Source organism: Lagopus muta, chromosome 3 (genome assembly GCF_023343835.1).
Source record: "Lagopus muta isolate bLagMut1 chromosome 3, bLagMut1 primary, whole genome shotgun sequence".
Lineage (NCBI taxonomy): Eukaryota > Metazoa > Chordata > Aves > Galliformes > Phasianidae > Lagopus > Lagopus muta.
The window spans coordinates 37,139,956-37,156,772 of record NC_064435.1 but is presented as its reverse complement, the minus strand read 5'-3'; the positions used below and the strand labels follow the sequence as shown (position 1 = coordinate 37,156,772).

General features: G+C 41.3%; 1 protein-coding gene across 1 annotated transcript in view; it reads right to left on the bottom strand.

The window, feature by feature from the left end:
- Nucleotides 1-16,817, bottom strand: part of NSMAF (neutral sphingomyelinase activation associated factor) — a 43,218-nt gene that overhangs the window by 16,344 nt on the left and 10,057 nt on the right. Inside the window, exons 2-13 of the mRNA XM_048939912.1 lie at nt 15,631-15,720; nt 15,454-15,532; nt 15,226-15,293; nt 15,070-15,106; nt 7,510-7,560; nt 5,293-5,364; nt 4,882-4,929; nt 4,736-4,788; nt 4,103-4,232; nt 3,089-3,160; nt 2,156-2,264; nt 801-977 (exon numbers count right to left, since the gene is read on the bottom strand). Of these exons, the coding sequence (XP_048795869.1) occupies nt 801-977; nt 2,156-2,264; nt 3,089-3,160; nt 4,103-4,232; nt 4,736-4,788; nt 4,882-4,929; nt 5,293-5,364; nt 7,510-7,560; nt 15,070-15,106; nt 15,226-15,293; nt 15,454-15,532; nt 15,631-15,720 (986 nt within the window). The remainder of the gene's footprint in view (nt 1-800; nt 978-2,155; nt 2,265-3,088; nt 3,161-4,102; nt 4,233-4,735; nt 4,789-4,881; nt 4,930-5,292; nt 5,365-7,509; nt 7,561-15,069; nt 15,107-15,225; nt 15,294-15,453; nt 15,533-15,630; nt 15,721-16,817) is intronic.

Here is a 16,817-nt window from a genome sequence, read left to right as displayed (position 1 = left end):
CACCCTAACAATAGCAAAACAATAAAATCCACAGAAGCACCCAAGTTCTTTTCTCCCTAACTGCAAGAGAATAAAATTCTTACCATAAGCACATACTTGTATCCTTACTTCCCAGTAGACTCATCTCGAATCTCTTGCTTAAGAACTAGAAGTTAGACATCATTGACAGCTATTGCAACATCACCTGACGCACAAGATGCATGCTACCAGTTGCTAACCAGTACTGTCTTCTTTCTACATGCTACAGTTAAAAACTACCAAACAATCAGACTGCAGTATCTGAGCAGATGCTTCCCATACTCTGCTGGTTTAGAGGAACACAATCCTCTAAAGAACAAGTTTCCAACGTACATTAAAAAAGGCCCTTAAACAAGAAGCCTATTTAGACACAAGCCTTGTTAACTTCTTTTTAAACTTGCAATATTAAAAACCTACCCAAGAATGCCTAGATCTTATTCATTTCAACGCATCCAAATCATTCAATGGAAGGCCATTATAGTGGTTCTTATGCATTTCTTAGAATCACAGGCAGTCTTGGAATGTTCACTACTACTAATTTTCAAAGTGACCGTACAGGTGCAAAACACTCTGACAACTGAAGTTTTTCCACAGAAAAAGTGGAACAATTGAAGTATTTTTTCCACCAAACTCCAGAGTAAGAAGGCATGAAAACACGCAGGGTCAGTAACACCAGGTGCATCCTGCTATACATGGAACATCATGCAGCATAACACATTCCTGATGCCTCCCCCCAAGCTGCCAAGCATGATGCACTAACGTGTCGTCTCTTATACACATACCTAATTCTGCACTAGAGTAGTCTGCTATGATCCAGGGAAATACAGGATACTGGGAGAGATCATTGCAGCTCCTGTCAGCTAGATTGTTGAGATGAAGCAGATACTGGTAGTTTGATATATGTCCTCGCTGCCATTGTAACATGTAACTCTCAGCTGTATGCTCCGTAATATGATTTTCTAAAATAAAATCAAACATTAAGGGTTTTGAGGTTTGCAGTTCCACTCATAAAATATCACAGAGATTAGCATTATTCAAGGTACTGTAAAGTTATTCTTGGCACAGAAGCTTAAAATCAAAAGTTAGAATTAAGTGGTGATTTTATGTTTCAATAGCTGCTATACTTAACACATCTTGTAAGTCCTGTTCAGATAGGTCTGGAGGACTACTAAAACTGAATATGGAAACAACGGATGGGAAAGAACCTGACTGTTAATGGAGCTAATTTTCTCAGCACATATGCTATTATTTTGGAATGTTTCTGTTCATGGTATGCAAAAGATCCATTCATTTCCTATGAATAAAGGACTTAATAGAAGTAAGAACGTAATTGTTTTAGAAGGGTAGGTTTCATCATCCATTGCTGGGCCTGAGGAGAGTTCAGATATTTATGTGTGCATTTAAAAATCCATTTGTTTACAAGAGTTTTCTCCTGTATGGAGCACCACCCCTGTAAGGACTGGCTGTTCAGCCTGGAAAAGAGACGGGTCCAAGCAGACCTAAAAGTGGCCTTTCAGTATCCAATGGGAGGCTGTAAGAAGGAAGGGGACAGACTCTTTAGTAGGGTCTGTTGTGACAGGACAAAAGGAAATGACTACAAACTAAAATGGGAGATTTAGACTGAATATAAGGAAGATGGTTTTTTTTACAGTAAGGTTAGGGAGGCAGTAGAACAGGCTGCCCAGAGAAGTGGTGAATGCTCCGTCCCTGCAGATGTTCCCTTGATCCAGCTGCAGATGTCCCTGTTCACGGCCAGGGAAGACTTACTAGGGCATGAGAGGAATCCACCCATACAAAACAAAATTCAGCAGAATCAATCTTATATATTCATATACTCATTTCTGTTTAAGATAGTCCTTTTTTTTTTTTTTTTTTTTTTGAAGGTACATATTAAGTTGCAGATCAAAATAATCAGTTTCACTTTAATAATGTTATCTCAACTTCCATACTCAGCCCTTCAAATACAAACAAAACATGCAACTTTTCAATGTCCATTTTGAATTTTGCTTTCTTCCATTAAGAATTCTTATGGCTAATACATCTTTTAATTCTTCCCACAAATCAAGAGAGAAAAATCCAGACAAATTTCTCCTTGCAAAGAACTACAAACTAAATTAATAAATTAAATGCTGCAAACCTATGTATGCTGCAATAAGGTAATAGAGCTCATCTCGATCTTGACAGTTGTAGAATTTCAAGTAGATGTCAGAACATATATCATTTTCTGAGCAAAATACCTCGAGTCCCTTAGAAATTAAAGAGGGAGAAAAAGTAAATTGAAAGCAGTTACTAACAAGCTATAACATTCATGCTTTTTATTCCAGTTACTAATGTCTAAAACTCAGCGCTGGTCATAGTTTTGCGTACATACAAGTCTAACATTTTCATCTTTCCTACTTCCAACCATGAAAATATTCCATTGATACCCAATCAAGTAAAAAGATTAACAGCTGTTCACAGACAGTCTCTATCTAGGCTTGTTTAAGGGCAGGTAATGTTTTTGTTGTTGTTGTTTGTTTTTTAGTTTAAATGTGTTTTGAGAGAAAAGTTTTGTTCAAGTCTGAAATTTCAGTGTAAACACTGGAGGCACAGAACTGAGGTACTGAGGAAGCACACACTGCAGCACTGTCATCATCCCTCAATCACATACAGCAGGGTTCTTCACTCCATATTAGTGTCAATCTGCACTAGTGATCAGACTCCCTCCATGAGTCAATCCAGGGAGAAAGCACACCAAGGGAAGGCAATTCATTCTATTCCAAGGTAGATGTTTGAGATAAATAGAATGAACTGCTTCCTGGAAGTACTCCCTTCTCTCCTCCCCTACATGAACTGCTTATGAAGGAAGTTTTTCATCCTTGACAGAATTCACTTTTTCTGTTTTCATCTTTTTGACAACACAGGGAACAAAAACACTTCAAAACTAAAAAGTGTTGGGTGCTGTTCACTATATAATCCATAGTTTTTAAAATTACCTCTGCCTAACAACGTATACAATTTCAACTGGTCCATTTAAGAAACTACATACACAGTATGTTGTTTAAAAAAAAAAAAAAGTATTTGAGCTTACCAGTGGCATTAGACCATGCCTTCTTTTATAGATGCGGCGTACATTCTGCAGTGTTATTTGTACTACTGGTTTCTGTAGGGGGAAAATGGGGCAGAAGGATGGAAAAGATGGAGATATATGTTCTTCTACCTTAACCCGAAGTTTCTCTGAACTAGAGACACTTGGCAATACCAAAGCTATATCCTTTCACATCATGTTAGCAGCCCAACAGTGGTTTTAAGCAGCTACTTCAAAAATAAGTTAATCTTTGCTGTAGCTTCTTGTTTGAGCAGAAAAGCAGGTTATGACTAAATAACAATGTATCATCAACCAAATTTATGGCCAGTTAGAATAATCAAGCAAAAGATGAGCGGAACAGAATTATATTAAAAGTAAGGAAGCCATCAGGTTAGTGGGCATAACATTTGCTGATGGTGCCATCTGATGGACAGAAATGGAATGGCATTCTGTCATAATAAGCCATCATAATAAGCTAAAAGCAGATTTTACATCTCAGGACAAGTTTTTCATATCTTAGAGGCCTGATAGGACTACTGCTGCTATTTCTGTGACAAAGTTCCAAAGCAGCTATATGACTGTGATATGCACTCCATTTTCCATTAGGGAAAGAAACGTTCAGATTTATAGAAAACCTAGCTACAAACTTCCTAGCTCATACAAAGTGAACCAAAACTCTCACCAGACAGGAGCAGCACCACAGAGTAAGATTAGAAACTTGTCTTAAATTATATGCTACAGAAAGTTATTTTTAAAAATATTAACGGAGAACAAGCAAAGGATACTTTGTGCTTTGTCAATTGTAAGAAAGTCAGCTCAGAATAAAACCTCAGAGTACTGAATATAACAAAGCAGCATAAATTACAAGAAAACTAAGGACCTTTTATCAGAAATGAAATCAGTCTCCTTGGAGATGTGCCCCACATGCATTTAAAAGGAATAATACAAAAAATGGAAACTGTCCATAGAGGAGCAGTGTGCTCACACCATATGCAAGACCATCTACGAGGCACTTACAGGATATCCATTAAGAGGCTGGAAGTATAAGTTAGCATCAGTAACACACACATGCCCTGGATTAGTCACCAGTGGTGTCACCATTTCTGCTTTACATTCCATACGCAGCGTTTCAGAAATGCTTTGAAATCTACAAGTGAAGAAAGGGAGTAAGTTTACCTCTGGTTCTTACATATGCAGAGCTATCCTTAAATTCTTCAGGTTAGTTTATAGCTTTGGCACATCTGAACAGGGATGCCTTAGGCATGAAGAAGGTTCTTTGTTGAGAACTCTAACTGGCAGTCCAGAAAGGAAAGTCATATGTTCTGCTTCATTCTCAGAACAGTAACCCATCACTACTTAAATTATCTTATACACTGCTTTATTTGGCATTTACTGATACCTAACTTGGAACAAATTCATAGATAAACAGAAGAGTCTGAAGAGGAAAAAATGAAAAAAAAAAAAAAAGTAACACATATACCTTCACAGAACGTCCTATTCTCCATACCAAGTTTTTCAGAATGTTAAAAAGATAAATCTGCAATTTAGACACTTGTGCTGCCCAAAGAAGCACCTACTATGTAATGGAGCTGTAGACTAAATAACCAACAGGTAAAAAAAACATTTTCCCACAAGTTATTAGAAAGATACCTGTTTTTATCAAATGAAGTTCTAGCCAAACGGGATTGCAGTATAGCAGTTATCTAATATGAAAGAAAAAATAACATGGTTTATGACTGAAATGCAATTAGAATTTCATTAGAAACAGTAATATTCTGAAATAATCAGACGCTTACCATGGCAGCTTGATCTCCCATCTTATCTAGACAAGAAGCCCTGTAGAGCTAAAGGACAGTGAACTTAAGTGATACAGCACTGATGTCTCACACAGTTTAAAAGTCTACAGCAACGTGGAGGGCATTAGCATTCTTGTTGACTAAAAGAGTACTAGAAGAGCTATTATTATTTCTCTTTAAAGTTAACACATTCACTCATGTTTATTGTCAAGTAATTTGTCTATATATGATTATCTTGCATAGCTAATGAGAGTAGCTTACAACTGACTTTAGAACTAGAAGGTATACTCAACTGCTGCATTTTCAAAACCAGATACTCCAAGAATTTCACCTTTAGAAATACTTAAAGGAAGCTTCCCATTAAATATCAAAAAAGATGATGTGGAGAAGTGTGCAGTGATAACTACATACCTGATGTAGAGTTTGCACAACATCTCCTAGTTTCCCAGCTACATCCAATTGGAATAGGTGTTCTGTTTTGCCCTAAAATCAAAAGCATATTTACCACAAAAATAGTTTAGAATACAGTACAGTGAAAAAATTTTTTAATTAAAAGTAAACTTTGTCAAAGTATGTTTCCATAGGTTGCAGTATACATTTGAAAGACCTATGTAAAACCTGTTGTGTTTTTTTATCTTCATAAATCTAACTTCCCTGTGGTAACTCCCTTGTGCAGTCCTTGGTACTCTTAATATAATACAACATAACAGCTTCGAAGCACTCCATTTAATGTAGCAACAACATCTCCAAGTCATGCTCCAACTAGTTTAACATCACATACACAAGCAAATCGTATAATCATAGGAAGGCTTATATTGGAAGGGACCTTAAACACCTAGTTCCAACCTCCTTGCCACTAACAAGCAGCTCTCTGAAGTGTAATTTCAAAATATTTCTGGTTTTGACTTAAATCTGCTAAAAATGTGTATGGATCAGCTGATAGTAACCCTTACACATGACTCGCCTACAGTGGAGGTGGTTGGGATCCCTTGAAAATCCCTGAGCATAGTATAAAACTGCGCTGACAATTCTGTGGGGTTCTGTGATTTCTTAAGTTAGACTTCCAGAACAGTGACCAGTAAGTCTACTTCAAGACACTGATCAATGTGGATATAACTATGAACAACCTAAGAAAAAATGAAACTCTAGATGACTGTTAGCATAATTTATGCAGTCAGAGCTGAACTGACAGCAACCCTAGAGCAAAGCATGGTTCAGAAAGCAAACTGTGCTAGATTAATGAGAGACAAGAAGTCCAACAGCAATTTGGATAAAAGCCTCACTAACATTTCACTGACTACGCATTTTTCGTTTAACAGGAGAAACATGGCTCTCATTCCCTAGTGGATGGCCTTCAACAGTCACTTATGGCCTACAGGGTAAAACCTGTGGAAAGCAGTTCTATGTCTAGCTCTACAGCCTGGAAAGACTTGGTGTTTCGTAATAGATCTCCAAAAATAAACAAATAAATAAACAAAATCAATTGAAGACATGGAAGCAAAATCATACTACCAGATTCTAGCACCCAATGAACCACCTGGAACAGGCAGTGATTCAAGTATACCTAGCAGCAGCAAAGAAATACTCTTAAGTGGCTGAAGGCAAACTAGACTTCTTGTTTTGCTATGAAGAAACATAACTGCACTTTCGTGAAGGAAGCTGTAATGGTTAACTATTAGGAATTATTTAAGTATCTTGACTTCAGAAAAACTAAAATGGAGAAGTTTCCAAACAGTTCTTCCAATTATTTTCTTTTTCCCCTGTGTCAATAATGCTACTGACAGTTATGCGATAGTTAATAAATCTTGCACTTGGAAGCAAAACAGAGAATACAAGAGAACAGAAATGAGGTTTTGCATAAAGAATTAGTGACATTAAGTAAACAAGGAAAATAAAAATATAATTAAAAATCACAGTTTAGAAACACCACCAAAACAACCTGAAGTAGTTGTTGAGAATAATTCAGACATTATCTACTAATCATCTTTCCTGTTCATAGTAGCAACATAAGTTTACTGACTTGATCATTCTTGAAACCTTTTACTTGAAGAAATATGGCAACAAATTTAATTGCCTGCTCATTTCTAAACTGTGGAAAAAGGTTGAAACAGAGTGTTTATAAGACTCTGATTTTTCCATTTTGTGTTTGTATCTTCATCTACCTCACATTTCAGCTGAAAACCACTCAATTCTTTACCTTGCAGACTTCAAACTCAAGAATTTGAGTAGAAAGCAACAGAAGCAAGCTCTGGATTCTGACGTGAGCAAACTTAACCTGCAATTTCTTTGAACTGTGACCCATTCAGCTGGAAAACAAACTAAAACTGAGGAGAAACAGTGCCCACCGAATATGAGCAGACAGTTGTCTGTCTGATTGTTGAGCCCATAGAGCTGCACGCTGAGGCAATTAGCAAGAGACAAGTCTGCAGCATGTATTCCAATAAATATCACATATGCATTATGGAAAAATTCAGACACTATTTTTTTCTAATGTGCACAATTATTTATTTTTTGAAGTTTTATTGTCATATTGCTCCAATTAGAGTTATCTTACTCTTTCATAATAGAGAGCATTGGTCTCTGCAAAATATTAATTTGCTAAGAATAATGGAAAAACTGTATACTTACTCTTATTGTTTTATAGGGTGCAATAACATTCCTTTCTTTAATGAGAAAAACCTGAAAGAACAAGAGACTGTTAGGGCTTTTGTCCAAAAACAAACTAATAAACAATCACCCGCCAAAAAAAAACAAAACACCACCTCTCCCCCCAGCCATCAATAATAAATGTAAGTCCTGATAAATACAAAGCTAAGAACGCTGCTTAAGCAACCAAAATACTAGGTTGCAACATCCTGCTCTAGCTACCCTAGATGAACAGCAAAAAAACAATGACCTTTTGTAGCTGCTGTGAAAGGGATGAGTGTTCAGTGCATTTCACAGGCTTACTTTGACAGTCAATTAGTGAGTTTTTATTCCCATCATATGACCTTCAAGAAGCTGTAAGACGGTGTCATGGTTTTATGATTTTTGGTCATCAGTATTCCACACCATAACATCATGTAATGCATTGGGGGTGGGGTTTGATATCTGCCGAATGTTCGTCCGTCGGAGAAGAACTACTTTTCCCCAGGAGACTTTGCGGTCAGCAAGGGGATATAACTCCAAGCAAGGTCACCTGATCTTTCTTCTTCGCCTGCTCTTCGCTGTCTGCGCTTCGCTATCTGCGCTTTGCCGCCTGCGCTTCGCCGCCTGCGCTTCGCCGTCTGTACTTCAGTCACTCAACTGGACTGCACTTCTCACCCCAGCATTGTGGTGAGGTCTATACAATTCATACAGACTCTCTCTCTCTCTCTCTCATTGTATTTTACTAATACTATATTCAGTAAAATCATTTGTTTCACCTCAGATCAGTGCTGTTGTTTTCAAGTATTTTGGGGTCCCCTGCTTCCCCTTTCCCAGAGGCGCGGATCCGCAGATCCCTCCGCCCTGCTGGTCACGGAACTGGGCCGGACCAGCCCATAAACCATTGACATTTTTGGTGGAGAATGCGGGCAACAGTTGCTTTCTAGCTGTTTAGACTCTCTGCTCTCGGAGAGTTCCGTTGGTAAAGCTTATCTGTTTCACCGCTACTCTCTGAAAACGTGACCTTGAAAACTCCAGGCGGACTGCCAGTATCGTAGAATATTTGTAAACTCTAAGCTTTACTATCTTGCCTCTGTAAAAAAAAAAAAAAAAAAAAAAAAAATGCTTTCTGTAGTGAAACTTACTCTTAAAGGGCTGCACGCTGCTGCCTCTTCTTTCCTAATGCTCAAAACATACTGGGCATTAATTAAGCTTGCCACCTTGCTCTATGGAGCAATCGGCTTATACAATCAAATGAAAACATGGGTGGAAATATGGACCTGGCACGTTCGTACAATGTGGCTTACAATTCCGGAGACAGCTGCCAATTTTACAGGACTGGGATTTTTTAAGGTTTCCAGTCTCACCTTTCAGCCTGTAGTGCAGTTTTTGAATGAACACCTAGTCGCATTACTAATCTCCCTGAATGTATTGCTCATCATTTCGCTCAGTATTAGTATTTATTATATTTTGAGGATGTCCTCCCCAAAACCAGAGAATACTGAGTGGCAGGGAGTGTGGAAAGGTCTGGGAAAGACTTTAGACAAATGGAAATCTTCAGTCTCATGGAACTTTACTCCAGAACACCTGAAAGACCCTGAGAGTCTAAACAGCTATTTAAGGCAGGAATGTTGTGGCTTAGGCAGTTCTGAGGAGGCACATATGATTTGGGGCCTGGCTAATGCTTATCGGGCCTTATTCAATACTATCCTGGAGAGAGAGAGAGCTTCTGAAATTGAAAGGGAGAGTCTCAGGGAAACAGTTCAAAATGAGCGAGAGAGTCTCCTGCTCCAGAGAAAAAACCTCCAATCTGAGAGAGAAGCACCTCTGAGTCCAGGGGAGGGGCCCTCAGCAAGACCACGGTCACCAACACCTACAAGGGCAAGAAGTCCTGGAAGAGCAAGAGGTGAGCAAGATATTGTTACCTTTGTGGATCGATCTCTGAAAATGAATGAAATTCGAAGTCTGAGGAAAGACTTCTCACGCCACCCAAATGAGCCTATTGCTACCTGGTTACTTCGATGCTGGGACAATGGGGCCAACAGTGTGTGGCTAGATAGTAGAGAAGCTCGCCAACTGGGTGGCATTGCTAGGGACTCAGCCATTGACAGAGGTATTAGTACATGCCAGAACCAGGCCTTCACCCTCTGGAAGAGGATGTTGTTAGCTGTAAGAGAAAGATACCCCTTCAAAGACGATCTGATGCCCGAGAAGAAGAAATGGGCTGATTTGGAAGAAGGCATCCGTTATTTGAGAGAATGTGCTGTGGTGGAAACACTACATAGCCCCGATTTCATTCCTGATGAGCCAGACCAAGAGCATGACCCTGAGAGAGCCAGGTGTACACCAAATATGTGGCGTACATTCACAAAGACTGCACCTGAAAGGTACGCCAGTACATTTGCAGCTATGTATGGCAGAGGGGAAAGAAGACCCCTTATAAATGAGCTGGTTAATAAGCTTCAAGACTTCGAGTTACATTTAAGCCCCCTACGAGCTTGTGTTTCAGCCATTGAAAAAGTAGCTGAAAAGCTGGACAGAATGGAGAACAAACAAGAAGATATAATAGATAAACTATCAATTATGCCTGATGCCGATGAATACATGGTGGTAACAGATACATCCAATGAGGAACAGGATTCCCAAAACAGCCTACTTGAGGGGCTAGCCAACTTGATTTCCTCCCAGTCAGTGTCATCCAACGTCTCAGCTATCAAAAGAAGACGTCCTCCTGCTCGAACAAGTGACAACAGTAAGACCACGTCACGTTTCGCCTTGTGGCATTACCTACGCGACCATGGAGAGGATATGAAGAAGTGGCATAAGCAACCTACTCCTGCACTTCAAGCAAGGGTAAAAGAGTTACGAGACAAATCAACCACCAAGGTGAACTTCTCCAGAAAGGTGATTGCTCCAGTTGCTGCAGACAACAGAGGTAACAAATAGAGGGGCCCTGCCCCCAGCCAGGGGGGGGAAAGGGATAATAGAGTTTATTGGACTGTGTGGATTAGATGGCCTGGTACATCAGAACCACAGAAATATAAGGCCCTGGTGGATACTGGTGCACAGTGCACTCTAATGCCCTCGAGTCACCAAGGGACAAAATCAATTTATATTCATGGGGTGACAGGAGGTTCCCAAGAACTGACTATGTTGGAGGCTGAAATCAGCCTCACTGGTAAAGACTGGCAAAAGCACCCTATTGTGACTGGCCCAGGGGCTCCATGTATTCTTGGTATCGATTACCTTAGAAGGGGATATTTTAAGGATCCCAAAGGGTATCGATGGGCCTTTGGAATAGCTGCTGTAGACACAGAAGGTGTTAAGCAGTTGTCTGTTCTGCCTGGCCTATCAGAAGATCCGTCTGTTGTGGGGTTGCTACGAGTGGAAGAGCAACAGGTACCGATAGCTACAAAAACGGTGCACAGACGGCAGTATCGCACCAACAGGGATTCCTTGCTCCCCATTCAGAAGTTAATTCATCAATTAGAGAATCAGGGAGTGATCAACAAAACTCACTCGCCCTTTAACAGCCCCATATGGCCAGTGCGTAAAGCCAGTGGAGAATGGAGGCTGACGGTGGACTACCGTGGCCTGAATGAAGTCACACCCTCATTGAGTGCTGCTGTGCCAGACATGTTAGAACTCCAATACGAACTGGAGTCAAAAGCAGCTAAGTGGTATGCCACCATTGACATTGCTAACGCCTTTTTCTCCATTCCTTTGGCCAAAGAATGTAGGCCACAGTTCGCTTTCACATGGAGGGGCATTCAGTATACCTGGAACCGTTTGCCCCAGGGGTGGAAACATAGTCCAACTATTTGTCATGGTTTGATCCAAGCTGCACTGGAACAGGGAGGTGCCCCTGAGCACTTACAGTACATTGATGACATCATTGTGTGGGGCAACACAGCAAAGGAAGTTTTTGAGAAAGGAGAGCAAATAATCCAGATCCTTCTCCGTGCTGGTTTTGCTATTAAGCGAAGCAAAGTGAAAGGACCTGCCCAGGAAATTCAGTTCCTAGGCATAAAGTGGCAAGATGGCCGTCGTCACATCCCGACAGATGTGATCGACAAAATCACTGCCATGTCTCCCCCCACTAATAAGAAAGAGACACAATCGTTTCTGGGCGTAGTGGGTTTTTGGAGAATGCATGTTCCAAACTACAGCCTCATTGTAAGCCCACTTTATCAGGTGACACGGAAGAAGAATGATTTTGTGTGGGGTCCTGAGCAACAGCAGGCTTTTGAGCAGATTAAACAAGAGATAGCCCGTGCTGTGGCCCTGGGGCCAGTACGGATGGAACAGGATGTGAAGAACATCCTCTATACTGCTGCTGGAGAAAAGGGTCCCACTTGGAGTTTGTGGCAAAGAGCCTCAGGAGAGACCCGAGGCCGACCCTTGGGATTCTGGAGTCGAGCCTACAGGGGGTCGGAGGAGGGCTACACTCCAACTGAAAAGGAGATCTTAGCTGCATATGAGGGGGTTCGGGCTGCTTCCGAAGTAGTCGGTACCGAAACACAGCTCCTTCTGGCACCTCGACTGCCAGTGTTGAACTGGATGTTCAAGGGAAAGGTTCCTTCCACCCATCATGCTACTGATGCCACTTGGAGTAAGTGGATTGCACTGATTACACAACGAGCACGGATGGGGAACCTCAGCCGTCCAGGAATCCTAGAAGTCATCATGGACTGGCCTGAAGGTAAAAAGTTTGGAACACCACCAGCAGAAGAAGTATCACGTGCTAAAGAAGCCCCACCATACAATGAACTACCAGAGGATGAAAAGAAATATGCCCTATTCACAGATGGATCGTGTCGTATTGTGGGAAAGCATCGCAGATGGAAATCTGCTGTGTGGAGCCCCACACGACAAGTTGCAGAGGCCACCGAAGGGAAAGGAGAATCGAGCCAATTTGCAGAGGTAAAGGCTGTCCAACTGGCCTTAGATGTCGCTGAGCGGGAGAGGTGGCCAATGCTCTATCTTTACACTGATTCATGGATGGTAGCAAATGCCTTATGGGGGTGGTTACAGCAGTGGGAGCAAAATAATTGGCAAAGAAAGGGCAAGCCTATTTGGGCTGCTGACCTATGGAAAGATATTGCTACCCGAACAAAAAATATGGTTGTAAAGGTGCGCCATGTAGATGCTCATGTGCCCAAGAGTCGGGCTACTGAAGAACAGCAAAATAACCATCAGGTAGACCGAGCTGCCAGAATTGAGGTGGCTCAAATAGACCTGGACTGGCAGAACAAGGGTGAGTTATTTTTAGCTCGGTGGGCCCATGAGACCTCAGGTCATCAAGGGAGAGACGCAACATACAAATGGGCCAGAGACCGAGGGGTGGACTTAACTATGGATGCCATTGTACAAATAATTCATGACTGTGATACATGCGCCACAATTAAACAAGCTAAGAGGATGAAACCTCTCTGGGAGGAAGGGCGATGGCAAAAGTACAAATATGGGGAGGCATGGCAGGTTGATTATATCACCTTGCCACGATCTCGCAATGGTAAGCATTATGTGCTCACCATGGTGGAGGCAACAACCGGGTGGCTTGAAACATATGCAGTACCCCATGCTACCGCCCGAAACACCATATTAGGTCTGGAGAGGCAAATCCTGTGGCGACATGGCACCCCAGAAAGGATTGAGTCAGATAATGGGACTCATTTTAAAAATTCACTTGTGGATACTTGGGCCAGAGAACATGGCATTGAGTGGATTTATCATATCCCCTATCATGCACCAGCCTCTGGTAAGATCGAACGCTACAATGGGTTGTTAAAAACGATGTTGAAAGCAATGGGTGGCGGAACATTTAAACACTGGGAGAAGCATTTGGCAGAAGCCACCTGGCTGGTTAACACCAGAGGATCAATCAGTCGAGATGGTCCTACCCAATCCAGCTCCCTACATATTGTAGAGGGAGATAAGGTCCCTGTAGTACATGTAAAGAACATGTTAGGAAAAGCAGTTTGGGTTTTTCCCGCTTCTGGGAAAGGCAAACCTCTTCGCGGAACTGTCTTTGCCCAGGGACCTGGGTCCACCTGGTGGGTGATGCAGAAAAATGGGGATGTTCAGTGTGTACCACAAGGGAATTTGATGTTAGGGGAGTGCAGTCTGTAATCCCATATGTTAAGCATGATGTAGTGATGTAGAATAAGGGGTGGAATGTCATGGTTTTATGATTTTTGGTCATCAGTATTCCACACCATAACATCATGTAATGCATTGGGGGTGGGGTTTGATATCTGCCGAATGTTCGTCCGTCGGAGAAGAACTACTTTTCCCCAGGAGACTTTGCGGTCAGCAAGGGGATATAACTCCAAGCAAGGTCACCTGATCTTTCTTCTTCGCCTGCTCTTCGCTGTCTGCGCTTCGCTATCTGCGCTTTGCCGCCTGCGCTTCGCCGCCTGCGCTTCGCCGTCTGTACTTCAGTCACTCAACTGGACTGCACTTCTCACCCCAGCATTGTGGTGAGGTCTATACAATTCATACAGACTCTCTCTCTCTCTCTCTCATTGTATTTTACTAATACTATATTCAGTAAAATCATTTGTTTCACCTCAGATCAGTGCTGTTGTTTTCAAGTATTTTGGGGTCCCCTGCTTCCCCTTTCCCAGAGGCGCGGATCCGCAGATCCCTCCGCCCTGCTGGTCACGGAACTGGGCCGGACCAGCCCATAAACCATTGACAGACGGAAAGCAGTAAGCACAGCCACCAGCCTAACCCCATTCAACAGAATATTTATGCCTGCTTTTTTTCTGGCAGATTATGCCCCTAGGGTTCTGCTCTGAAGGGAATGTCCCTTCTCACAGAGGGCCTCACTCCATGACTGCTGCACGAGCCTTCTCAAATGAGCTCTTTCCGTGCCAAACATTTTGGTTCCAGTTCCAACAATTATTAATGTCGTTTCCTTTCCCGCCCTACAGCTTACTTTTGATCAGTTTTGTTTCTTTGATGCTACTCCCAGACCTGGAGAGGATCCTCCACTCAAAAAAAGCCACTAAAACCAACAAAAAAACCATATGAAACCTCTTCCCTTCATAGCCCCTACAGAAAGACTTAACTGTTGTCACACTGGTTTGTAGATTATCACCTTATCATTTATCATCTGAAAGATGTCAAAGCCAAAAAATGAGTCATGTTTCACTCCGTCTATAAGAAAGCCTCAAATCAAATGAGCTAAAATCTCAGACCTGGGTAGGATCTTAAATGGGTATGAGCTCCACAAAACACACTAGACTGCATGACCAACTGTTTTCTGCTCCATGCCTTAGATACCTGCCTTCTCCAATGGTCTTCTCAAACACCAGACATCCACCCACTCCAGACACATGGTTTGCTTAGGCCCAGTGCCTTGGTTTGCTTCCTACAGCAAAGTCCCATTAATAGAGCCACTAACAGTTTAAAGTTTCCAGCATCAACAGCTTCACATTAATGCTAAGTTTTGCTTCCAGAAACTCCTCATCCTAGAATTCCAGCTCTGAGAAACACCATTAAGGAACATAACCTCTCACACTTATACAATGAAAATCCGTTATGCGCAGCTCTTACCTGATTACACACAACAGAAATCCGTCCTGATATCTCCCTAGAACGTAAGTAAGATACTTAGAGATGGACATTTCAGCTTTAAAAAAAAAAAAAAAAAAAAAAAAAAAAAAAAAAAAAAAATCAAATGCATATATACAGTAAATCAAATTCACATACCGTAAGAATGGATTTTTTGCTTCATTGTCTTCTGGTGCTTTTATACTAATGCAGTCTCTCAACGGTATCTGTGGCAAGTTACAAAAACATACACAGATGTGTGCTCCTTAAAAGCAATCTCACTTTCCCAAGAAGTTGCAGTTACAGAATCACCAAGGTTGGAAAATACCTACAAGATCATCCAGTCCAACCATCCACCTAAACGTACACCACTGTTGCACTGCTTACCTTGATAATGGGTTGCAGATTCTCATCAGGTTCAAAAATGATTGACTTTGAGCAGATTTTTAGGGAACCTCTTATTTTCCTAAAGGAAACAATAAATAAAGAAGTAGTTATGTATATCTTGCAGATAGGTTAGACTAGAATAACTCCTGTAAATGAGGGAATGTAGAACTTCTGTACCTTTCATCTCTGCAACCTTTATTTATGATATGACTAGCTCTGTGTTGTTCGAAGTAATATTCTTCCAGGTTAAGCAGCAGCAGTGAAAACCTACAAATAAACAAACTCAAATTATTCCTTCAAAACCAAAACACCACAGAATAGTTAATATTCTTAACAAAAATATTGGGAAATGTTCACTGTTATTGGTGCCCTGCTCCTCCCTCAATCCCTAAGAATGAATAAATTGATTTTTTTAAAGAACAAATCTATGTGGAAATTTTGTGTGCATGTGATGATGACTGTCTGATGCTCCTCCTAAAGATGTAAAGTTCGATATTTCAGGCTGTTCATGCCTCAGGTGTGAACTAGCCTAGAACAGTCAATCTTTTAAAATAATAATTAATTTAACCCACACGAATATAAGCCAGCTAAAATCCACAATGACATGAGAGGTGGAGCAGGAATTAACAGCAAGGAACGCAGAAGTTAAGATCTTTCTGAAGGAAAGCCAAGTGACACTGGTTTAAAATGTTAAGTGAAAACCACATGCATGATTTTTAGAACACGGCTGCATCATTCTACAGATACACTCTGGTGAAATATAACCTTCCTCTCCAACCACTTTTCTGCACTTTCATTGCCCCGGTACTTGCTCAAATGCACAGAAAGCCTGCTTATGGACTAATAAACAAACCTCAACTAAAAAAAAAAACAATAAAAACAGTCTGATGCATTTCATTGTAGGACCACTGTCACCACAATACTCTCACAAGATAAATGCAAATAGGCTAGCTTTGATATAACACAAACCTACATCCTCAAACAGCTTAAATAACTGCTACAAGCACTTTAAGATTTACTAGCAGAAGTAGTTCAAGTTCTTTACAGAGAGAGTGGTGAGGTGCTGGAACAGGCTGCCCAGAGAGGCTGTGGATGCCTCGTCCCTGGAGGTGTTCAAGGCCAGGTTGGATGGGGCCCTGGGCAGCCTGGTCTGGTATTAAATGGGGAGGATGGTGGCCCTACATGTGGCAGGGGGTTGGAGATTCATGATCTTTGAGGTCTCTTCCAACTCTGGCCATTCTGTGATAGCATGGTGAATTTATGCACACCTATGAGTTTCAGTGGTAGGGAATAACTGAGTACTGGCACAACAGGAGTGGAAATATTTTGCATCTTTCAGTCACGGGAACAACTGCTGTTTGTGC